The sequence below is a fragment of the Camelus bactrianus genome, chromosome 4, assembly GCF_048773025.1.
Source record: "Camelus bactrianus isolate YW-2024 breed Bactrian camel chromosome 4, ASM4877302v1, whole genome shotgun sequence".
Classification (NCBI taxonomy): Eukaryota; Metazoa; Chordata; class Mammalia; order Artiodactyla; family Camelidae; genus Camelus; species Camelus bactrianus.
The window spans coordinates 34,861,502-34,887,336 of record NC_133542.1 but is presented as its reverse complement, the minus strand read 5'-3'; the positions used below and the strand labels follow the sequence as shown (position 1 = coordinate 34,887,336).

The 25,835-nt window shown below is 40.6% G+C and overlaps 1 protein-coding gene across 5 annotated transcripts in view; it reads right to left on the bottom strand.

The window, feature by feature from the left end:
- TJP2 (tight junction protein 2) overlaps window positions 1-25,835 on the bottom strand; it is a 111,746-nt gene that overhangs the window by 24,866 nt on the left and 61,045 nt on the right. For all 5 annotated transcript variants that reach the window (XM_074361662.1, XM_074361661.1, XM_074361663.1 and 2 more), the window contains 6 exons: window positions 12,485-12,538; window positions 9,704-9,828; window positions 8,444-8,546; window positions 6,454-7,036; window positions 1,563-1,666; window positions 792-945 (listed from right to left, as the gene is read on the bottom strand). In XM_074361662.1, the coding sequence (XP_074217763.1) occupies window positions 792-945; window positions 1,563-1,666; window positions 6,454-7,036; window positions 8,444-8,546; window positions 9,704-9,828; window positions 12,485-12,529 (1,114 nt within the window). In that variant the 5' untranslated portion in view covers window positions 12,530-12,538. The remainder of the gene's footprint in view (window positions 1-791; window positions 946-1,562; window positions 1,667-6,453; window positions 7,037-8,443; window positions 8,547-9,703; window positions 9,829-12,484; window positions 12,539-25,835) is intronic.

Genomic DNA, 25,835 nt, shown 5'->3' with positions numbered 1-25,835 from the left:
TAGGAAATATTATGTCTACTTATTTTTAATGGTAATGTTTCCATGGTTAAAATGTGACCCTATGCATTGGATGTCAACGATACTTCAATTAAAAAAAGAAAAAGGAAAAAAAAAAACGTCAAGACAGGCCCAAGAGCCAAAAAAAAAAAAAAAAAAAAAAAAAAAGAGTAAAGGGCCAAGAAGCCACAGACCATGTTGAAGGACATGAAGTTGATTTGCTTGTGGAAATAAAGACTAAACCAAATAAACAAATGATACGTTATCCTACGTACAATTCATATTCAAGATAAAAAAAGAAATGAATATAGCTTCATAAAGGAGAAGAGGTGACACAGATTGCTAACCAATGAATGCCACCATATTCAGTCATCCTGACTGACTCTCTGTTATACTGTCTTCCTGTTTTAGCTAACCTCTAGATCGTCTTCTCTTTGTTGGAAATATTAATAGCCACTTCAAAAACATCACACGACAAAGTGCAAGAATGAGCGATTTACAAATGTTAGTTCTCTGAACCACTCACACATGCATTTTTTACTAACAGGTTTTGTTTTCAACGGCCTAAATCAGAGCCCACCAGGATTCACAAGGGCACCAGAACTTCATGCTGGAATCTTAATTTCAACAGAGCCTTTGGTAGGACAATAACAACTTTTGAAATTAAAGTTTAAATGAGAGGTTTTTGTCAGAAATTTAGCTTCCAGCTGAATGGCCACGCTAAGCAGAGAGGAGGCTGCAGAATCACCAGCCTTCCCGGCCTCTGGCTAGCCTGCAGCCTCCGCTTCCTTTACCTTCTATTTCTGAGTCGCTGTCATTTAGAGATGGGATGTTGATGAGCGTCTGCTTGCTGTCCCTCAGCACCACGAGCTGGAGTTTTCCTCTTGACTTTTCTATCAGTTTTCGAGCATCCGTTAAAGACATGTTCTCAGTCACGGTTCCATTTATCTGTGTTTAGGAAAAACGGTCATGTTACATGCAACACCACCATTCACAGTGAAGTGGAAAATTCTAATATTCTCCTTCTAAAAATCTGAAGGCTCTGTTCAGCTATTCAAACAGGGCTTTAGGGTGACTGATTGAATAAAAATTAATTACCCCTTAAATTGAATATAACCCTGCCTGCCTGGAACCCAAATACAGAAGTGAGAGAGCTGTACCCTACTTAAGTTACTCTGTTAATTAATTTAACTTCCACTCTCCAGATGATGGTTTGGTTTACTATTGGAACGTGTTTCCGGACTGGAGAGGTTTACAAGAACTATTAAATATTCAGCATTCATATACTACCATCTCTCCCTCTCATCTTTCTTAGGGAACATAAGCTTAAACTTTAAATAAACAGGGAAGAATAAAGTCTTTGTTGAAATTAAAAAAAAATTCCACTATTATAAATCTCCAAGTCTGGTTTTCCTGATAAAAAAAATTATCTCTGCTGCTCTTCTTGCTTTTTTTCTTACTATTGACTCCCATCTCAACAAAGCTTCACTGTGTTCGCACTTGAACGTGGAAAGGCGGACTGTGGAGCTGAGTATGAACTGACTATTCTCTGCCTTGTCCCCCACCTTGAGAATTATGTCTCCTTCGTGCAGGTTGCCATCTTTAGTCGCCAGGCCGGTTCTGGTCATTTCCTTTATGAAGATCTGGCTCCCAAGCCGGAGACCATACTCTAGGAGACAAGTGCACAAACATCATGCATTTTGTCAACTTGTTCAGAAAACCTGAGTCTAGCTTTTAGGACTATTTAAAGATATGTATGAAAAATTACTTTTGCATGTGAGAGTCTATAAGACCACTGGCCTGGACTGGGCAAAACAGTCAATGTCATAAAACAAACAAACAAAAACCCCAAAAGAGGCAGAGGGACTGTTCTAGATGAAAAGAGACATAAAAACTAAATGCTGCATGAAACTTCACTAGATCCTTGAGCCAACTGGGGGAGAGGTGGAGGGTAGGGGTGGGTTATAGTATTTTGGAGCAACTTCAAAATGAGCTGTGCTATAATATATTATAAGGCATATTAATGCTAATTTTCTTAAGAGTGATAATGGCATTGTGGCTGTATAGGAGAACGTTCTTATCCTCGGGAGGTATCTGCTGAAATATTTAGGGGTAAAGGGTCATGCTGCCTGCAACTTACTTTCAAGAGGCTCCCAAACACCACTGAAAGACAGAGAGAGAGGAGGTAGGGGAGGAAGAGGGGGAGGAAGGAAAAAAAAAAAAAAGAGAGACAGAGAGAGAGAAAGAAAACAAATGTGGCAAAATGTTAAAAACTGGCAAAACTAGGTGAAGGCTAAAATTAACACTTTTCAAAACAAAATGTTGGGGAGAAATAAAAACAGTTCAATACATCTTAATAGGCAGGGTCTACTTTCAGTGCAATTGCCTAAAGGAAGGCACCACAAATAGCACACCCTCCATTGGTAACAATTTCGATTGTGTGGGGTTTGGCACTGAAAACATTTCAGTGTGTGAAGCAAGGGAGTAAATAAGCCAGCAAAGCAATAAAGTATTTAAAACTTGCACAGCTCTGGGGCGTTTATGGACTTTGAGTTGTCCTCAAAAGAAAAACCACTGTTATTTACGAAGTATATCTGTTTTAAAATATTTTATATGCTATTCAGACTACCCTGATTTTACTTATTCAACTTGCAAAAATATACATATTAAGGAATTTTGGTTATTTTGAAGTTACCACAAACCTAGCAGGTTTTATTATTATTGTTATGGACTCAAAATCCCATCATTACAAAATAAAGTAACTTAAAAAGAAGACATACAGGTGGCCAACAAGCACATGAAAAGATGCTTAATATCGCTAACTATTAGAGAAATGCAAATCAAAACTTCAATGAGGTATCACCTCACACCAGCCAGAATGGTCATCATTAAAAAGCCTACAAATAAGGATAAATTGTATAGCACAGGGAATTACAGTCATTATCTTGTAATAACTTTTAATGGAGCATAATCTGTAAAAATACTGAATCCCTATGCTGTACACCTGAAACTAATATAATATAACTCACCTATACTTCAATTAAAAAAAAACAAATACATAACATTTTTAAAAGAAAAGTCTACAAATGATAAAAGCTAGAGAGGGTATGGAGAAAAGGGAACCCTCCTACACTTTGGTGGGAATGTCAATCAGTACAGCCACTGTGGAAGACAGTATGGAGGGCCCTTAAAAAACTAAAAATAGAGTTACCATATGATCCAGCAATCCCACTCCTGGGCATATATCAGAGGGAATCTTAATTCGAAAAGATACATGCACCCCAATGTTCACAGCAGCATTATTTACAACAGCCAAGATATGAAAGCACCCAAGTGCCCATCAACAGATGGATAGATAAAGAAGATGTGGTGTATATACACACACATAGTGGATTATTACTTAGCCTTAAAAAGAATGAAATAAAGCCATTTGCAATAAGCAACATGGCTGGACCTAGAGATTATCATATTAAAAAGTGAAGTCAGACAGAGAAAAACAAATATCACATGATATCACTTATAAATCTAAAAAAAAAAAAAAAAGGATTTGAATGAACTTATTTACAATGAACTTATTTACTGGAAATAGACTCACAGACATAGAAAACAAATTATAGTTACCAAAGGGAAAAGGAGAGGGGGGACATAAATTGGGAGTTTGGGATTAACATATACACACTACTATATATAAAATAGATAAACAAGGACCTATTGTAAAGCAGAGAACCATATTCAATATCTTGTAATAACTTATCATTGAAAACAATCTGAAAAATTGTATATATGTATAACTGAATCACTTTGCTGTACACCTCAAACTAATACATCATTGTAAATTGACTATACTTCAATTAAAAACAAAAACCAAAATAACAAAGTAATTTTCTGCCACTTAAAAATGTTAGGAAGTAGATTTAAAGGTAAGTTTGTGTGCGTATTACTTTCTCTATCTTGTTTTATCTTATTCTATTTTATTGATATAGTTGATGTACAATATTTTATAAGTTAGAGATGTTCAAGATAAGCTTTAAATGACTTACAGGAAGTTAGCACCAGATCTTACCACAAGGATTAACAATGTTGAGGTGCACCCCCACCTTTTAGGAGGCTGACATTCAGGAAAGAACAAGGGTGAGACAGATAGCATCTGCTTTCATGGATGCCAGCTCCTTACTGGTTAAACAGCCTCACAGCCCAGGGCAGAATGCTGAGACAAAATTAAGCAGTGACTTCTATGTATCAATAGTTCCTCTAACCTCTTACTGCAAAGTTACAAATAGGTTGTTATCTGTGTGTTTGTGGGCATCTCCAAAATGAAGGGGAAAAAAGTCAGCTGATCAGCTTCTAAGACTTTTACCAGCAAGGCCATCTGGGGTCCATGAATTATAAAAAGCTGGCCATGTGAATGGATCATATTTTTCTTAATCAAATGTAGGTCCTGCCTACTGCCAGATATTTATAAAGATTAATTCTTATGCAACTCTAGCTAGTGATAGCTAAATTATTATGTAATCTTACCAAAAGGTGGCCAAAAAAATATTTTAAAAAGTGGAAATTTGGGGAAAAAACCAAAAACAATTTCTAAGTTTGAAAAACAAAATGGCCCAGAAGGAGTAAAATGCTGTATCAGCCACGGGGCACAAGCCCCCTTTCCTCCTTAATAGTATTACTACGACCAGGTATGACTTGGGCAGTCTCTTCAGACAGACGTCTTTTTAACTGTGGCTCACAACTCATGGGTAAGTCTTGAAATCAATTCAGTTGAGTTGTGACCAGTATTTTTAAATTTAGTATAAGGGAACCTCTCAGAAATCATCACAGATGATTCCATGTATTCCATGAAACATATGGCCAAGTCTTTCATGTACTGGCGCATTCATGATTATTTGCAAGATGTGGTTCTTTCTGTGGCAGGGGGAGGAGGGAGAATCGAGGAAGGAAGAGGAAGAAGAAGAGGTGAAAGAGAAGGAAAAGACTTGACAAGCACTGAAGCAGGGAACTCAAGAACCTGGGTGCACATCCTACAGAGCGTGCATCACCTCTCTGAAGGAGGTCTCGTGCCAAGTTATCTTTCTCAAAACTTCTCTGCAGTCTGCAATCTGGAAGCAGAATGGATTTTACTCTGCAATTGTTGGGGTTTAATGAATTAATATGTCATTAGCAGTGGCTATAAAGATTCTATAGAATCCTTAAACTTCTTAAGATGTACATTCCTCAGAGATAGTGCAATCTCAACTTTCACCCTTATTTTCTAGACCTGGGCTCCAGGTATCCCATTATTCACATCCCTGCAGTTATTTCAATATCCTTTCAATATCAGGTATTTCAATAGGTACCCAGTTCTAAGTCAAGTCTTTATGTTCCTCTAGAAGAACTAAAGAAAACAAACCCTCTTATCTGATAGGCTATTTAAAATGCAAACTCCAAACCTAAAAACCAAAACGCCTTTCCCTTTGCATTGCTGGGTATTCTTCATTTTTTTTTCCTCTTTGAAGAACAATGAGAGAACAAAAGGAGATAAAAGATATGTTGTAAAGAATTCAGAAAGTTAGAAGCCAAGTATCAATGCAAAGACTACTTCAATGCTGGGCTCTAAAATCCCTGTTCATTCACCTACTTGCTTCCTATCCCCTATTTCCCAGAGATAAAGTTTGAGTTCCAAATCCACCACTTACTAGCTTCATGATGTGGGCAAGTTGCCTCCCTGAGTTTCAGAGTCTTCACCTAAACTGCACGTGCTACTAGCGTCTCTAGCTGCCACATACGGCTTTGGTGAATCTGGATGTGCTGAATTGCATGGAAGCACTCCAGGAACGCAAAAAGGGACGGGCCCAGGCCAGAGCCTGCCTCATCCACGAGTGTACAAAAACCTTTCTGCACCTTATTATTCCCATCTATAAAACAGGAATGAAGTCTCCTATCCACCACACAGGCCTCTGGTGAGGATTAGAGATTATTCTTTCTGCAGAGGCCCTGGCATAGAACAAATACTCTATCAAGATAAGCTGGAGTATTGTCCTCTACGGTGGTTTCATCAGTTTAGGCTGCACCAGGTTCACCAGGAGGGCTTGTTAACACACAGACTCCCGGGGCAGGGAGGGGGCACCCCAGTGTTTCTGATTCAGTAGGGCTGGGGCCTGAGAATCTGCATTTCTAATGAATGTCCAGGTAATATTTATCCTGCCCTGAGAACCACTGGCCTATCAGTTTAAAGCCAAATTTCCACAGCCCGGCTCAGCCACTGATGATACTACTTTGTGCAAGTCAAGGAACTTTTCTGTGCCTCAGTTCCTTGTCTATAAAATGAAGATACGAGTAACACCCAGAGGAGGTGGTAGTGAGGCTGCAATGAGCTAATCCGTGCAAAGCATTTAGGTCAGTGCTTTGCGGACAGCAGGTGCCACGTCAGAGTTAGCTATTACTGTTACAATGCTTTTCTTCATCAAGCATGACTACCTTCATTTGCTTTGCTTTTGATCAGAAGCACGCCGATGGGCCTGTCCGAGTCTGGCTGGTCAGGGCGCCCCCGCGGCTCGGGACTGGGGCTGCGGGAGTGGAGGTGCTCTCGACTGCGGCTCCGGGACGCCCCGTACCGGGCATCAGGCTGGGCCCTGTGGCCGTACTCCACCTCAGGGCTGTAGGCTCGATCATAGGTGGGGTCAATGCTCCGGCCGCGGCTGCTCTCCCGGGCTCGCCCGTAGTCATCGTGGTCCAGGCCCCGCTCCAGGCTGCGGCCGCGGCTGTGCTCTCGGGCTCGACCGTAGCCATCGTCGTGGTCCAGGCCCCGCTCCAGGCTGCGGCCGCGGCTCCGGTCCCGCTCCCGGCTGCGCGCCCGGTCGTGGGGACGGCCCCTCTCCGGGCTGTCCTCCCAGCTGTGGCTGCGCCCCCCGCGGCTGCTGGGCCGGCTCCTCTCGCTGTACCCACTGCGCGCACTTCTGCCATCAAACTCATCCATCACCTCAAAAGCCCGGTCATCCTCGTGGATGGGAAGGCTGCTCTGCACCGGGGCCACCTGGACCTTCCGGGGCCTCTTGACCACCTGTCAAACAAACAGTGGGGACTCAAGACCATCACAACCAAAAAGAGAATGCTGTGGTTAAGAGAGCTGGTTCTCCTTCCAGTAAAACTGTGTGTGCCTGTCCAGTCGCTAAGCCTCAGGTTCCTCATGCAGAAAACAGGGACAATAAATACCTCAGGGGGTTGAGAATAAAATAAGTCAATGAGTATTAAGCTGTGAGCACAGTGCCTTCAGAATCTGCTTCTACTCAGAGTGTGAAAAGCCCCAGAGACTTTAAATCAGTAAGTTACAAAAATGAAAATCAGAAAGTGAGACATTCTGCATAGCTCCCTAGGTTCATACAAAAGTCAGTGTTATTAAAAAGAGGGGGCCAGGCAGGGGGAGAGGCAGAGGGAAAGAGGGACCTTTGTAGATTAAAAGAGACTAAAGAGATAAGGACCAAAAGTGATGCGTTAACTTTGATTGGATCCTGGAAGAGGAAGAAAAATATTCTATCAAAGACATCTTACGATATGAGGTGTGTATTAGAGGATATTATAGAGTTACTATTAATTTTCTAAGACAGGATAATAATATTATAGTTATGTAGAAGAATGTTCCTATTTAGGAACCTTGCAAAAGAAGTCATTGAACTGTCATTTCTGCAACTACCCCTCTAATGGTTCACTAAAACTATGTATGTTTATAAACATATATAGAGAAAAATCAAGTGACTATGGCAGAATATTAACATTGTAGAAGAATATGTATGTGGATTAAACTAATCTTTGAACTTTTCTTTTTGCTTGAAAATTTTCATAATACAAAGGCGAAAAAAACCTAAATACCACATGCCCAGAGCATCCCCCTAGCTATGCCCCTAACACACGGTATTCCAATTCTCACTTTGTGTGTCCAATTGCCCCACTGGAGTGAATACTCCTTGCAGCTCAGACCTGCTCCAAGGTCAAGTGGTATCTGGCTCACAGTTGATTTTCAACCAATGTTTGCTGAATGAATGAGTGAATAAATAAATGAACGCCAGTATCTCCTAAAAAAACTGAGTTTATGAAGATAGAACAGATCCTGTTCAGGCCTTTACAAATGAGTCTTTGAGCTCATAATTTATTTTCTAAATTAACCCTAGTTTACAATTGTTCTCAGTCTAGGTAATTGTCCTAGGGAGTAACTGTCTAACGTGGCTCTTAAGGCAAATTCACTCAGATAAGTGAAGCACTGGTCTTCAGTTAGAAGGATGAGGAAAAGGCAGAGAGGGAATTCCTTACGTCTTTACATCACCCGTAACATCATCCACCCAAAGTGCTGAGGATACAGAAGTAGTGGCCCCAGGTTACATAAGTCTGTCAAGTGCTTAAGAACAAGTGGTAATTCTCTGGGCATAAGAACAAAATGCTCCTGAGGCGAGATGAAAACAAACCCGGAACTTACAATGGCAGCGATCTTCCCACTTTTTCTCAGCTGCTGAACAGCAAATGAATGGAGCACATCTTCCATGGGGGTGCCGTTAACCATGACCACCCTATCATTTTCTCTGCAAACAAAAGAGAAAAATGGGACATGAAAAACTCCCATCTAGTCACTGTGAATTGTTTATTTAGGAACAAATAAACAGATTAACCCAAAATGCTTATTAAAGGGCTCAGTGTTTGATGACGCCCGAGGCTTAGTCAACTCCGTCTGAGCTCTTCTAAGGAAGGAACCCAGGAGCCACTCAGCCCATTTGGGACAGTATCTCCTTGGAGACCACCTGGGGAGAAGGACTCAAACCATGAGGTCCCTCCAGGAGGCACTGGAGAGTATCAAGATCTGACCACAAACGGAAATTCTGCATCAGGCCCTCCTAACCCAAGGTACTGGTGTGCTTCAGCAAGTCCACAAATCTCCCCCAGCGGAGGTCGATATCCACTTGTGTTTTGGAGGGGAAGAAAAGACTGCCTCAGATTCTTCAAGAAATTTTGAAGTCCCAGAACCCTAACTCTTACTTTATCTCATCCCCCAAAACCATGTAAAAATTCTCCTTTGCTCTCTGTATGAAACACTACTAACTTTCATAGGACCACTGAGACTTGACATGCCAACAGAACCTAAACTTTGGAGCTGTCTGGCCAAGGCAGTTGTGTGATTAACTTTAGATTCTACCCTGAGCAGTTATCCTGAGGAAACCTAGACATACGTCTTTCTGAATGGCATTATTTTCTCTTCAGACCAGAAGGCTGGTGGCTGGAAAACTTGGGTATTCAATGTAGCAAAATTTCCCAATTTCCACATTCCTCTTACAAATTAGATAATCATTAAGCCAGAGTATCCTCATTCTCAATGAATATAAATTAAAATAAATATAGACCCATTATATTTAATTTAGATTCATTAAGAAAAAAAAGATCATGACAATTTTATACTTGGCGCTCATATATGATTCCTAAACCCAAGGATGACAGTTAACGATAGACAGTTATAACTGTCTTCCTGTGGAAATGACTGCTTTCCTTCACCCAAAGTCTGGATGTTTCCAAAGGTTTGGGGATTGTTAAAATAGTGTGTTATGGTCTCAACTACTGCCTGAAGACTTTTCAATATGTACAAAAGTTCCTTTTCTTTTTTAATTTTAAAAGTGGACACCACCCAAAACTCCCTGTTGAGGGCCAACCAATGGGGCTGGCAGGGATTGGGGGCAGGAGGGACACTCACTGAAGCAGCCCGTCGGCGGGTCCACCGGGAAGCACGTCAGAAATGACAATGGACGTTTCCCCATTTTCGAAGTGGGGATTGTCTCTGCCTCCGGACACTGCAATTCCAAATCCTCTCTTGGAATCCTGTTCATTGGAGTTAAGAGAAAAATTAAAACAAAATCCTTCTATAAGTGGCTTTCAGGATTTAATACAAGCAGTCAATAAAAGAAAGGTCAAACCAATAACCAGAGATAGCTCAGGAACAGAGGGCTTACAGAAAGAAAGGATAAACAAAATAAAGCATCATCATGGTTAGGTGACAGGTTTATAAAGGGAAATTCCTTATCTAAAAGAAACAGGCTTGTGAAAGCTGGACAAAATTGACAGCACAGACCGGAGTTATCACTAGAAGCTGGCGGGGATGAGAAATAGCAGCGTCTGTCCAAATAAGGACGTGCTATTGGAATCTCCAGTCACACCTGTTCTCATATCCTGGCCTGAGCTGGAACGGATTCAGTCACAACTAAATCTGTGCTAAAACCATATTTTTTAAGTATACCCTTAACTTGTAAGCCAGGTGAGCTGGTGGTTTCACGTCAATGTAGGGTGAAAAAGAAGTAAATGGGTTTTCAAGATAAAATCTGAAGATAAAGTTTTTTGAGATCTTATGAGAGAGCAAAGCACTGAACTCTTTTCTACATGCAGGTAAAATGGAAACACAGATTTATTACATCCAAGATTAATCTAGAAGTATATCACAGTGAACCTAGATACCACATAATCCTAATTCATTTCGGTGTTTAAAAAAGGCTAAGCTCGTAGATGTCATCCAGATGGCAGGCGTGTATGTGATTATAACCCTAAATAAGGATTTGATTATGTAAAAATCTACTCAGAGAATAAAAGAAGGAACCCCTCCTCCATCTCAAGAAAAGTTCCCTTGTGAGACCCACTGTGCCAACTGCTGACAAACAGTTACCAACACAAAACAAGCTGGGTGGTTGTCCATTAATCACAGGGCCCGGAATTTGGCACTACCATCTGGTACCCGGTTTTACAAAGAGGTAGCGCCATCCTATACCGGGCCTAAAATGTCTCTCACCTTTGCCTATTTTGGGTCCAAACTCAAACGGTAATGTGGTGGAAGGGCAGAGAGAAGAATCAGAAGATGACAAGAGGTGAAAGATAAGACCTGAAGGGGGAAACCCCTCAACTGAAGAAACCAGAAGTTTCGGCACCTGAGTACCGATACGTGTTTTTCTACCTGGATTGGTTTAATACACGTTTATTCAAGAACCAAATTTTCACTGAAGTCAAGGTTTGAGATTCATGGTCAAAGGAAAACCCTCCCTTTGAGGAACTTACAATCCCTCTAAGAAGCGACAGAGACAGGGGGGATTCAGAGCAGGAGTAAGACCCACTCGGGGCCCAGGAAATCAGTGACGCTGACCAAGGCAGGTTGCTGGGATAAGACTTTGGCATCATGAGTGCATTTCTAGTCTAGCTCAGCCACACACAAATCACTTACAGACTCTTGACGACTGTGTTTGTTTCGAGTGGGGCTAATACCTACCATGCCTACCTTGAACTTTGCTGTCAAAATAAAAAGAAACAAAGCTAACATTTATTAAGCAGCAATTATATGCTAGACTCCAAGTACTGGAAGTTCTTCGTATTGCCTAATTTAATAAAGAGGGGCAATACATGTGAGATGGCTTTAACAATTATGTAAAATACACTCGTGTGGTATTACTTCTACTTTCAATCCCATGGGGTGTGGTGGTGGGGAGAGGAGGGTTGGGGGGGTAGGTGTTAAAAATTTTATTAAGTCAGCATCTCTTAATATAACCAGGAATGGGATTAGGAACACAACCCATGTTTCCTTATGGCTAAACCAATGTTTTTAAAGTTTTGTTTGGACTTAAAATTCACTGAGGGAATTAAAAGTTATACACACCATAATTAAAATTACAAAAGTTTGCAGAAGCTACCTCAACATCCTTAAGTAGAACAGGTTATTTCCATTCCTCCTTCCCTTTTCTCTCTTTTCATAACCTGTTCTGTCTGGAAATAGGTGAATGCACTAAATAACCTCCATAATTTTCTATATTATATAGACCTTAGCCAAAAAGTGTAATAATATGCAAATCCTTGGTCATGCAGGAATTGTGTTTGTCTAAAAATAATTAAGATCCATGATCTGTTGTGGTACACACACACACACAATGGAGTATTACTCAGCCATAAAAAGAATGAAACAATGCCATTTGCAGCAACATGGATGGACCTAAAGATTATCATACTAAGTGAAGTAAAGGACAACAGAGAAAGACAAATATTGTATGATATCACTTATATGTGGACTGTAAAAAAAAAAAGATACAAATGAACTTACAAAACAGGAACAGACTCACAGATATAGAAAACAAACTTACGGTTACCAAATGGGAAAAGAGGGTAGGGAGAAATTAGGAGTTTGGGATTAGCCAATGCAACCTACTATATATAGAATAAACAACAAAGACCTACTGTATAGCATAGTGAACTATACTCAATCTTGTAACAACCTATAATGGAAAAGAATCTGAAAAAGAATACATATATGTGTGTGTGTGTGTATACATATGTGTGTATGTATACATACGTGTGTGTGTATATATATATATATTACTTTGAATTACTTTGCTGTACACCTGAAACACTGTAAGTCAACTATACTTCAATTAAAAAAAGAAGCAAGACCCACGATCTGTATGCTCAAGAACGTGACGGCAGCAGAGATGGCACCAGCAGCACTCACCTTCTGGAGGGTCACGGTATACTGCTCCCATATCAGTTCTTCCATGCCTGAGGCCTGTTTGAAAACAATCAAAACCAATTTGATTAAAACCACAAACATTTCAATGTTAGAAATAAAACTGTAATTTGAAATGTCTCCATAGAAAGTCCAGCTCACACAGTCTACATACCAAAAAGAGTGGATAATTTTTAGGATCATTATACTACCTGTTTTCAAACACACTCTCGTTCAATGAAATGACAAGCTTAATAACACTAGAAGATTAGTGAAATACCTAGTGAGAAATGTACCTTAAAAATCACGAAATATTAAGTGTTAAGCCTTTTTATTATCACTATTCCAGAACATTGGCATGATAAAATCCCTTTTCTACTGTTCTAAATAGATATATGTTTTTTTAAAAAATCACTCTCCCTTTACTACAATTCACAAAAGAAAAAAAAGAATTGTAAACTCAAAAACAAGAAAACAAAAAAAGGAGACAGAATACTTCCAGATCACAGTCATTTCAAAATGAAAACCAGTTTTTAAAAGAAGTAAAACACTAAAGCATCGTGTCTGGGGAAAAGGGGGAGAGAAGAAGCTGGATTAAGCTGACTGTGTAAATGTTTTTTCCCCAATCCCCAAATAAGCTACAGAAGTTTTAAATAAATCAAAATCAAAATGTGAAAAAAAAAATCACTCTCCTGAGGGGAAGGGTACAGCTCAGTGGTAGAGTGCGTGCTTATCATGCATGAGGTCATGGGTTCAATCCCCAGTAATTCCATTAAAAACAAACAAACCAACAAACCAAATTACCTCTCCCTAAAAAATAATAAAATTAAATTAAAAAAAAAATCACTCTCCCTTCCTCCTGTCAAAGGTGACCTCCTAGGCAAGTTTTACGCACTTTTATGTCTAAAGGAATCCTTGCCCTGATCACGGAGAGTGCCAAACTGCATCATCTGTGGGACTGCTTGGCCTTTCCTCCACCAGTATTGCCAGTGAAGATGATAATCCCTGCATAAATAGATCCCGGGGCTTCAGTTTCTGACAATATTCTAAAATAGATAATCTATACAAACCTGAAAATAGTGAGTATCATTTTAAAAAGTAATGCTAATAGTCCATGAAATGCAGGTTGCCTTTGAAAGGAAATCCTTAAAAGCAAGAAATGCGAAAAAAGCTCAAAGCCAGAGAGAGAAGGCAGCAGTGAAGCAGGCATTTCAACAGGACACTAGGAAGAGAGAGAAACTGTAGCATCCAAACAGGGTGGAGATCAGATTAGAGTAGATGTATTAGGGAAAAAACACTACCAGACAGATGGAGACAGCAGGGACAGTCACTTGTCTCATTCTTGGCTCTCGGTAGATGGAAATAACTAGTACCTCCCTGGAGAACTCCTATATCAACAGACCTGTACTCATTCAGGTTTGAGACTGAAATTCATATTCCAGATGTGACCACACCCTTCCCTAGAACAATCACATTCAAAGTGGTTCTGCACTGATGGCACCACCCAGGTGAATAGGCGCAAATGAAATTGTCTCCCAGGAACACGCTAAAACACAGGCTTCACAGAATCTCCCAGGTAAGTACATGAGGAACAAGAGTTCACAATTTAAATACACACACAAAACAAGTCACCGTTCGTGAGAGTTGAGAGAAACAAAAAAACCTGCAGAATCAAAGACTATAAATACTGGAAATATCAAAGACAAAAAAAGTATTTTTCATGTGTTTATCTTAAGAAATTAAAAGGAAGAATTCAAAGTACAATGAAAGAACAAGAGAACATCAAAAATGACCACGCAAATCTTTAAAAAAATTTTAGAAATAAAAAAATACGATAGTAAAATTAAGTTAAAATGGATTAAATCACACACTACACATGTCTGAAGACAATAATGAATCAGAAGACAGATGTGAAGAAATTACCCAGAATACAGCACAAAGCATTTAAAAAATGGGACATATGAAAGAAATTAAGAGTGAGGAAGTCCTACAATGTTTCTAATTAGATTTCCTGAAGGAGATAAGAGAGTATAGGAGCGATGCAGTACTTAAAGAGACCGTGGCTCCTCTAGACTTAGAGATTTTTCAGGTTCAAGAAGCCTGATGTATCACAAGCAGGGTACATTTAACAAAAAAGTAAGAAAAACACTTCTAAAAGAGACTTGAGAGCAGCCAGGCAGCAGAGATTACAAAAGAACAATCAGAACAACAGCCAACTTCAAAACAGCAATAATGAAAGCCTGAAGCCAGCAGGACGGTATCTGTAAAACAGTATCTGCTGTTTCGGGGGGCAGAAAAGACATTTTTTTAAAAAACAAAAATTGGGACAGATCATTACCACAGATAAGCAATAAAAGAACTTCCAAAGGATAAATTTAAGACAGGAAAATAATCCCAGAAGGAAGACCTAAAATCAAGAAGGAACGTGAGTAAGCCTGGACATCTACTGGCCACGTGCAACCATAATAACAATGTATAACTTGTGAGAGTTATACAAATTAGAAAGAACTAAAACACTGGGCAACCCAGCATGTAAATCCAAATGACTTTAAGATGATTTATTTATTCTAAGTTTTTTATTCAAGAACAGAGTTAAACTGTTGATTAATTTTGAACTTCACTGGGGTAACCACTATAGGAATAATTAGATACACATCTTCCAAAAAATACAGGGACAAAAAAAAATTTTTGAAGTCAATCTAAAAGAAGCAGGAGACAAAATGAGAAATTTAGAAAAAGGATAAATATAAAACACAAACTATTGACTGTAGAAATGAATATAGAAGAGTAATAATAATAATAAATATAAAGACAAATGGTCAGAGTGGATTAAAAACAAGAAGATCCAATTATATGTTTTTAAATACAGGTAAATATTTAGTATATTTAATAACATCTAAAATGGAAGGACACAAATAAATCTACTTACATAAATAAAAAGCCTTACTGCACTTATTATACATAAACATAAGAAAAAGTTGTTTTACATTAAAAATATTTGATATCAAATTTGCCATTCCTCCAATGTTACTAATGAGAAACAGGGGGGAAAAAAATCAAAACATGTCCAGATAATGTGCTTCTTTTTTCCCCAGTTAGCAAACTCTTAGGCTTGGGGGGAAAGAGGCTTAGCACAAAAGGCAATTCTAACAACTAATATATTAGGGCAGATAATTTATTTCCTTTGGTAAAACAGGGTTAGGAAAAGGCAATTTTGTTTGCAGAGAAGAAAGATGAGCCAGCCTACTCCTGAGTAGCTGTAACTGATTACTCAAATTGAGAGGAATTTATAATCCTTTAGTTCTCTCCTCCCTCTTTGTACTCACTTTGGGGACATTTCCATGGGTAATACCATCTGGCTCCAGGAGATCTGATTTCTCAGAGAGAGAGAGAGAGAGAGAGATTGAAAAACAGAATTCAGATCACCTCTAGGGTTAAAGAAAATACCAGAAAAAAATGGTACCTGGAAAAGGTGAGAACTAGGATCTGTGCTACCAGCACACCTGAAACTGGGTGCTCCGGGGGTGGGGTGGGGCTTGAGGGGTTGAGGGGATCAGCATCCAAAATGGGGTGATGCTTAGGTTAAATCAAAGTACACCAATATAATAAAACACATAAACATTCAAAAAAAGGTCACTGTTTAAATTACATAAATCTCCCCAATTATTTACATTTCTTTCCCATGACCACTATTTTTCAGTTAAAAAAAAAATGAAAGTGGATTTTCAGGTGAGCTTTTTATATCTCACTCACTCACTTTTGTCTCATATCTCCTAGAACGGTATATGGCACACAGAGTAGGCACTCAAAAAGGTCTTCTTTCCAATAAACTAACAGACAGATACACTATTCATTCATCACCAAATTCCTATGATGAAGGCACGGATTTCTGCCACTTACAAGTTTTCTTAAAGGAAGTTTCTACCACATCCAGTGGCCCTCTGCTTCTCCCGTAGCACACTTGTGGTGAGCTTGAAACTCAGGTGCCTACAGTCTGGTGCTCCTGAGAATAGTTTATAGCCATTCCTTTCTGGAATTTTGTTGTCTATGTCTAAAAACAGCATTTTCCAAAGTGTGCCAGTCTATTTTTGAAGGTTAATGGGTTGTGACACAAACCATTAACTACTTAAACATAATATTAAAAGAATATAGTGCTATACACCAAAAACTAATACAACATGGTAAATAAAAAAAAAAGAATATACTTATATATATTATTATATATAGGTATATATAACATATAAAAGTGATAAATTTTAAATCTTAATTTTAAAGGTGAGGAAGTTAGAGTAAAAATAAATTTTAATAGCCCCTTTGAGCATTAAAAATACCCACACTTATTTAGCTCACAAAGCTGTGACTTTTTACAAAGGCCTCAGAGAAAACCCTTCATTCATTCATTCACTTGTTCATTCATTCATTCACTTACTCATTCACTTACTCACTTAAAAATATTTATTGACCACCCGTTATGTGCCAGGCATGTGGTTTGTGGCACCTGGGATACATTGGTGACCAAAGCCCATGTCCAAAAAGCAAATCAGAGTCTTCTTTGCATCATCTTACACAGCCTCTTTTCAGGAATACAGAGCACCCTTCACAACAATATGTATTCCTCAGAAAATCAGCTGTAGGGATAGGCTACAGCGTGCGGCAGCTTAGCTGAGAGCTGGGATCACGCTTTTCAAACTGGTCCACTGGGCTCGGGCCCCACCCAACCTGTGCTGGGCTGTGCAGAGATCAGAGAATTGTTACAAACGCCAGCAGGGAGCTGCTTGGCCTTTGGAAAACTTTACGTGCAAGGCATAGGAAGAGCACACGTACACTAGAATTAAAGGTACGTGTATTTACGATGCAGTGATTCCTCTCCTGGGCAAAGGCCCTCGAGAAATGTGCCAATATGTGCACACGAATCCACACAGAGTATTCCTAGCAGCAATGTTTCAATAGCCCAAACCTGGAGATAACCCTAATAATCTATCAAGAGCGGAATGGAAAAATAAATTGTGATATATTATTAAAATGCAATTTTATACTGCAATGAAAACAAACTAGAGCCACACAACACAGACGCATTCTAACATAATAGTGAGTGAAAAACATTCTAGAAGAATTTACAGAACATGTTATCATTTTTATACAATTCAAAGTACACTGTTTCACAAAAATATGAACATACTTAACACCACTGCACTGTACACTTAAGACGGTAAGTTTTATATAATGCTTTTTCTACCGCAATAGGAAAAAATAAAGCAAACAAAATCAATCTTTCGTTTAGAGATGTTTGTGTGTATGTATGTGTCTGTGACTGGGGACGAGGCAGAGGAGGGAGAAAGGACCCTGGGTCCATCTTGGTGAGGGGTCCATGGGTATGTGGGTGCATGAGTGAGCAACAAAGAGTACCTGACCATTCCTGGCTCAAGGACCTCATACCCAGTATTTGTTTGTGCAGCACAGACTTTGCAAGTGAAAGAGGAGAAGAAGGTGTGATCATTTGGACTAGAGGGAAGGCAAGGCAGTAATCTGTCAGCTCCGTGGAAGGCAAAGAAAGGCAGGTGAGGTGGAGAAGCAGGCTGGCTCTGGGGGAGCCGCAGGCTGCAGGAGACACCAAGCCTCCTTGTCACCCCAAGAGTCAACATTCCGGCAGCAGGAGTATCTTTAGTGACCCTTTCACCACTTCCCCCCATCACTTTCACTTTTCCTGTAAGTAGTGAGAGTAACTACCCTGGGAACATCTTAATGACTCATCCCTAGACAACATGGAAAGATAAAAGAGCCCATTTTTTTTTCACCATAAATAAAAAACTCTATTCTGTTAGCAGTAAGGTATTTACATGAAGAATGAGAAAAGGACAAAGACAAATAGTTATCTAATCTTTTAACAATATCCTCCAGTTGTTATAAACTTTCTTCAAAAAATCTTGGTCCAACAGGTAAATCCCCTATTTTACATCAAGAATATGGAAACGTGTTAAAAACCAACCAGAAGTCAGACCCTGGGTCTTCACTGCCCTGGCTCCCCCAACAGGAAACTTTGAAGCTTTCTGTCACAAATTGCTGCTTCTCAGTGATGGAGGTCAGCGCCAAAGCCAAAGATTCATCAACACCTCCCATAAGGGCCATGTTTGATAAAAACCCTAAGTTATAAAAGTAAACACTCACATATGTTATATTCCTACATATGTTCAAACTATACAAGGAAAAGAACATGTGAAAAATTCTTCTCTAGAGGGAGGCTACAGCACAGTGGTAGAGTGCCTGCTTAGCATGCACAGTCCTGGGTTCAATCCCCAGTGCCTCCACTAAAATAAATAAATAAATAAATAAGTAAACAAACCTAATTACTTCCCCCTTTAAAAAAACAAAAACAAATTTTTCTCACATCATTTAGAAACCTAGATATAAGGATACAAATTTCTGCAGAATAACAGAGCAAAAAGTTTTTTACCCCCAAACAAGGAAATTCCCAAATACAAACAAACATCGTGTGGATGTCAATATATTAAGTTATTCCCAGGAAGCAACATGGTGCTTGCAGATTCCCAACACAAGGAAAATAGCATCCTTTGATTCCTAAATTCCGTAAGAGGCTATCACTTTCATGTAAATCTGCTAAAAATAAGTATTTAAAAACCCAATGACTACGATCTGCAGCTCACAATTTGTTACTGAAATCTGCCAGAAGCACAAATAAATCAGAGGAGAAAGGAGTCACTGTGAGAAGGCTCCCCCCTCCAACTTCCCACAAAGAAAGGTCAGGAAAGAAAGGGGGGAGAGCTTGCAGGGGGACTCACATGGCCTTTCAATCTCCCCAACTTTTTAACAGCCTGGATCCACAATCTCTGGAGGGCCTGGGCGGTCTTCATGGCCTCTGGAGGTCAATCAGCCAGAGCGCTGTCTACATGCCAGGCTGCTCACCCATTGCCATCACTCCACGTGGTTACGTAAGGCAGATACAATAGTGGCCCACATTCCCAGCAAATCCTGTTGTCATCTCGCACAGTGACACATCCATACAGCAGGGACGCCGAACGCTTTGAAAAGCACCACTTTTGAGGAAGAAAGAAAGCAGTCTGGATTTGCACCACTCTGCCAGCTTTCTCTTTCTCCCTCTCTCGTGTGCCGGGGAACCAGAGAATCTGAGTAACTATCCCTTGTAGACATGTAAAATGATTCAGTATCCAAGTAGAAATGATTAAGCAAGTAGGACATTCTAGAGCAATACCGTAAAAAGGAACATTTAGTTTAATGTATTTTTTTTTAAATGGAGGTACTGAAGATTGAACCCAAGATCCAGTGCATGCTAAGCTAGCACTCTGCCGCTAAAGCTATACCCTCACCCAGGAACATTTAGAAGAACACTGATTTACGTAGATGCTCCCATACATACACATACACATGAAAAGCATAAGCCTGCTGAAGAGCAACTGGTGATGGTGCAGGTGAACGAAATTGCTACTGTTACCTAGAAATTAAAAGGCATGAAGATACGATGTTTCACATCCTCAGAGATAACGAAGTCTGTACTGAGAGGGAAACAAGACATGGGCAGTTGGTGTAGCTCAGGCATCTGGGGTGGCAGGGAGTGGACAGAGCGTTCACTCAGCAGTGTTTCCTCCTCTCCCTCCCCTTTATGTAAATTCAGCAGATAAAAGAATAACAAAGAGCCTTGCTATCTATTTCTTTCTTTGTCTTTACCATTTGCAGGGGAGGACGGGGGATGGAAAAGCTTATTTCAGATTTCTAAACATCTAGAAAAGATTGCACGGGATGCTGGAGACTTGAGAGCTGGGTTTGGGATTTTGGAAGCACCGGGGAACCGGTGATCCTTCTCCCAACGCAGTAGTCTGCGTTACACCAACAGGCCAGCCTGAGTGGTCTGCACATGAGGAGCGCACCATCCATCCAACTTGTCTGAGGTTGAGATGTGTGATAAATGCGGGTCATGAGATGCAGACCATATAGGAAGCAACTTTCAGCAGAGGCAAGGATGTGAGTTTTAAAGGCAGGCCATCTGGGGGCAATCTCTGTTCTGTCACTTAGCTGTGGCACCTGGGATAATCTGTCACCTGTTTTTATAAAATGGGGATAATACACCTACACCTCAGAGGGCCAGTGTCCGCCTGGAATGAGGCAACCTTTCCCTACAAAATGCATTTGCAGAACAGGAACTTGAAATTGTTCAAGTCCTCCCCTTGGACTCCCCATGAGTAAGTTCTTCAGAAGTGCTGGAACAGCAGAACAAGGTCAGAAATGAAAGTTTGTTTCAAACCTTACACTGAGGAGGGCATGGAGGACATAGCAGCCCTACAGAAGCAGGACCATTGGAAGTTGAGTGGATGCCCAGGACTCAACCCTGGCTGTGCAGATGTTGCCAAGGTGCCTGCACCAGCCCAGCTCACCCCAGGGCTCCTTGGCTCACTGGGCCTTGGGTGCAGAGAGCAGCTCACGCCTCTACTGTGACCATCCTTAGAAAAACACTTGGGCTTCCCTGATGAGGAAATAAATACTTCTTTCCCTTATATTTATGCATATTGCCCAGAAGTCACAAACATCCTACAAATCAAGTCCAGATTCTTCTTCAATGATTTCCAAAAGTTAGTTTCTGCCGTTACTCATTCCTTTTTTAAAAAATTGTGCTAAAAACCGCAGAACATAAAATGTATCATCTTAACTATTTCTAAGTGTTCAGTTCAGTAGTGTTAGGTCCGTTCACATGGCTGTGCAACCAATCTCCAGAATTTTTCATGTTGCAAAACTGAACCTATGCCCCCATTAAACAACTCCCCATTCCCCTTCCTCTCTGCCCCTGGCAACCACTCCTCTATTTTCTGTTTCCATGAATGGGAACTACTCTGAATAACTCCTGTGAGTGGCATCATACAGTATTTTGAGTTTTCTTTTTTTTGGTCCAGCTTATTTCATTTAGTATAATGTCCTCAAGACTCATGCTTATAACACGTGTCAGATTTTTCATCCTTTCTAATGCTGGATAATATTCCACTGGGTGTGTTTGCCATATTTTATTTATTCATCCACCAGTGGGTACTTGGATTACTCGCACCTCTTAGCTATTGTGAATAATGCTGCTATGAAACAGGTGTCCCCATATACTAATTTTTTACTCACTCATTCAACGAATGTTTACCAAGGGCAATGTGCCAGGCTCTGAGGATCAAATGAAGATCATAACAAATATAGCGCTGCCTTCAAGGAGTTTGATGGGAGCCAGCACTTGATCTCGTTGGGAGTGAGGGGTGCTTCCCATGAGCAAGGGACATGGAGATGAGATCTGGAGAATGATTACTATTGGGGGTGCGGGTGGGGCTGTGCAGATCCCAAAGCACAGCGCAGGGCAAAGACCCTGAAAAAAGACAAGAGGGGAGGGGCCACCAGAGAAACCACTGCAGCCTGTTTCAGTGAACAGCTATTCTACCAGTGACATCAAAAGAATAAAATGACACGTTAGACAGGAGGGTACAGCTCAGTGATTGAGTGTGTGCCTAGCATGCACAAGGTCCTGGGTTCAATCCCCAGTACCGCCATTAAATAAATAAATAAACCTAATTACCACTCCCCCAAAAAAGAATAAAAAGGCTCTCTGCGGTGTACAGCTGCCTCTCCAAGATCTTAGGAATTTACCCTAACTTCCATAAATTGCTAAATTTCATAGTCACATACTCAAGAAACAACTATTTATTACACTCACCCTGTAGGTAAGAGACAAACTACCCTAAATCATTATCCTGAGGGGAAGACAGTCTGGTGGGGAACTGGGACACGTGGACAGTAGTCACAACTTAGTGTAACTACAGCAGCAGATGAACATGCAAAACTCATTCATTCAACAAATACTCCCCCAGCACCCAGGACATGTCAGACCCTGCTGTCGAGGCTGGAGGGATAAAAACCAGAGTTCTTCCCTCACAGGGAGGATTTTAACAGGGGAAACAGACAATACACAAGGAAACATATCATCTCCAGTAGCAGGTAGTGTCATGTGATGACATCGGAGAGAGTGAATCGTAAGAAAATCTGGACCTCTTTCCAAGGAGAGGGAGCTGCAGATACAAAGGCTATGAGTAAGAAACAAGCTGATTAAAGTCATGAAAGAAAAAAAGGCCACAAGCGGCTGGAGCAAGGTGACCCATGACGCAATGGCAGGTACATAAAATGTGACATTGATGGCATGGGCACAAGTTATTTAACTAGGGATGGGAGGTCCGGGGTGGGCGGAAGTGGGCCCCAACAGTAGGGCAGGCCCCCTTACATTCCAGATGAGTTCAGCACTGAAGGATGACTAACTCCTCAGGCAGGTGGATATCCTGGGGAGGGAACCACAGGCAGAGCATGAGGGATAACCTTTAAGGTGTGTTCAGAACACTGCAAGCACTCAGTGTGACTGGGCAATAAGCTGTTTAACAACACACAGGGCATGCTATATTCTCAGCATGGACAGACAAAATAACTTAATCTACAGCTTGGGAATCTTAAAATACACACCCACCCCGGAAACAGGAGACAAGATGGTCGAGAACTGGAACAGAAAGAAGCAATTAACACTCAGCAGGCACCTGGTCAATTGCTCTCTCTACAGTTTTCCACTGATGCTCACAACCCTGTGAGTAAGCGACAACTGTGCCCATTCTACAGATAGGAAAGCTGAGGCCAGCGTTTACACAGCTAACACTGCCAGACACAGGTTAGAGGCTGGTACCCTACTCCAGACCTCATTCCTTTTCTACATGTAGAATGTGATGTGTGCCTTGCACACACTGAGCCCTTAATAAACATCATGCAGGTAGCTGGAAGGAAGGAAGTCAAAGGAGGGAGAAAGAACGCCAAGTAAGACAGAAGGAGCACAAATTAAAATCACCAAGGCTCCCAGCAGGCTAACAGCAGAGCAGAAACCTTGGGAGACCACCACCTGGATAAAATGGGCCAATGGTCTTCTGCATGAGGATTCCTCTGGTGTTTTTATCCTGTATTCAGTACATCATTTTAGAAAACATCTCAAGTTCTCAGAAAGAGAGGGTGTAAATAAACAGCCAGCCAGCCTCAGGATGGGTGGGCAAACCACAGCCCACCTGCCTAGAGCTGAGAATGGGGGCTTTTGTGGTCCGCCCCTCCCCACCCCCTTCCCCATGAAATTGGTCTTAATTTAATGGCTGCGAATTGGTCAAAATGCTCAACAGACACAATTTTGAAACACTTGTCAAATAAGTAAACAGGAACTTCTTTTTCTCAGAAAAGGCAGAAAATAAGCTCCACTCTTGCTCTTCCTAAAATGAGCATTTTTTTTCCCCAGTTATAAAACAAACCTTTGGCTTCAAAGCACTTGCCTGTGTCTCTTCAAAGCTAAACCCTTCCTGGTAGCAGTAAACTAGTCAGCAGTGAGTTAAACAACCCTTTATGTAATTCTTGGTTTACCCCCCCTCCTCCAAAAGACCCCACAACACCCTTTCATGATTTATTCCTTAAGGAACAATCACAACTAGAGTGCAAGGTGGGCTCACGGCACACAGCTCACAATGGACAGCCTGAGTGTGACCAGGGTTCAAGAAAAAAGCTACACATAGAAGTTTAAAGAGGGATTCTTGACAGCCTAACTGAATTCAGAGGATTAGATTCCAGATCTATTGCTGATGGGTACCAGAGTGACTGAGGTGTTATTTTAATTTTATTTTTTTACCCCATCACTCTTTAGTTACCGAAGGTAAAGTTTCAGTGTCTAAGTACATAAAAGAGAACTGGGAGAGGATGACAGAATGCCTGCGGGCACAATCTGCAGTTTTGAAAGCAGTTGTGCTGAAATGTGAAAAGCAATGAACCCAGACTCCAAGAAGACACTCCCAGCCAAGACTCTGCCCTCCCAGCTCAGCCATGACCCTGGGCACCCACTCGATTCGACTGCCGCTTGGTGAAAACAAGGATGCCATCATCTATTGCATAGGGTGAAAGCAGGCAAATTCCCATGATAACACTGTAAAATCCAGGCCCGGAAACTTCCAAGGGGGAGGTGAGGTTGTTATCAATATCCCTGACAATGGCGGCAACATAACGCGGTGGAAATAGCTCTGTAAGCCCCTGCAAATGCCTGGGTCCAAGTACAGCTCCCCACACACCCTACAAACTCTGAGTCTCAGTTGCCTCATCTACAGTGGTTTTTTTTGGTGGTGGGGGAGTAACTAGGTTTATTTATTTATTCTTAGAGGAGGTACTGGGGATTGAACCCAGGACCCCATGCCATGCTAAGCGTGTGCTCTATCACTTGAACTATACCCTCCCCCAATTTTTTTTTTAGCGTTTTTTTTTTCCTCATCTATAAAATGGATTCCAAATCCCTACCCTACTGTAATTGTTGTCAGGACTGAATGGAGTAATGCTTGTAAAGAGCCTTACCCAGTGCTCGACACACAATTGGCACCCTCAGTAAAGGTCTCCACCACTAATACTGCAGCAGCATCGTATGGTGACTACTTCTGAGTAAGAACTTGTTTTCTTCCTCCCAGAAGAGCATAGGATGATAATTAAGAACACATCACGGAACTCAAGGGAAGTGAAAATTTACGTCCACACAAACACCTGTACACAAATGTTCAGGGAGGTGTTATTTATCACAGCAAAAAAGTGGAAACCACCCAAATGTCCATCAATTGATAACTGGTGAAACAAAATGTGGTATATGCAAACAATGGACTATTATTCAGCCATAATAAGGAATGAAATACCAATACATGCTACATAAGATAAGTATAAACCTTGAAAACCTTATTAGTAAAAGCCAGATGCAAAAGGACAAATGTTATATGATTCCATTTATGTAAAATGTCCAAAAGAGACAAATCCACAGGCATCAAAAGTAGATTAGTGGTTGCCTACAAGTACGGGGAGAAATGGGGAGCAACTTTTTAAATGGACATGGGGTTTCCTTTTTGGGGTGATAAAGATGTTCTAAAATTGATAGGGTTTTGGCTGCACAGCTCTAAATATACTAAAAAATCACTAGATTATACACTTCATTTTGGTATATGAATTATAACTCAATAAAGCTTTTTTTTTTTTTTTTTTGAAGAAAGCATTGCTGATTCGGCAATCACAAAGTGGAGGCTCTAATCCTTGCCCCACCACTTACATTACTGAACTTTCCCTTGCCTGTTTCCCCCATCTGTAAAGCAGGGAGAGTAATAATATCCACTTCCCTAGGGTTGTTGTGAGAATTTAATCAGACAATTAATGTAGTGCCTCACACACAATAAATGCTCCATTATTTTCAATATCATAATTATTAGACTCATTTTCCAGAAAGAAGACCAAAGTCAGAGAAATAAAGGAACTTGTTTGAGGTCATACA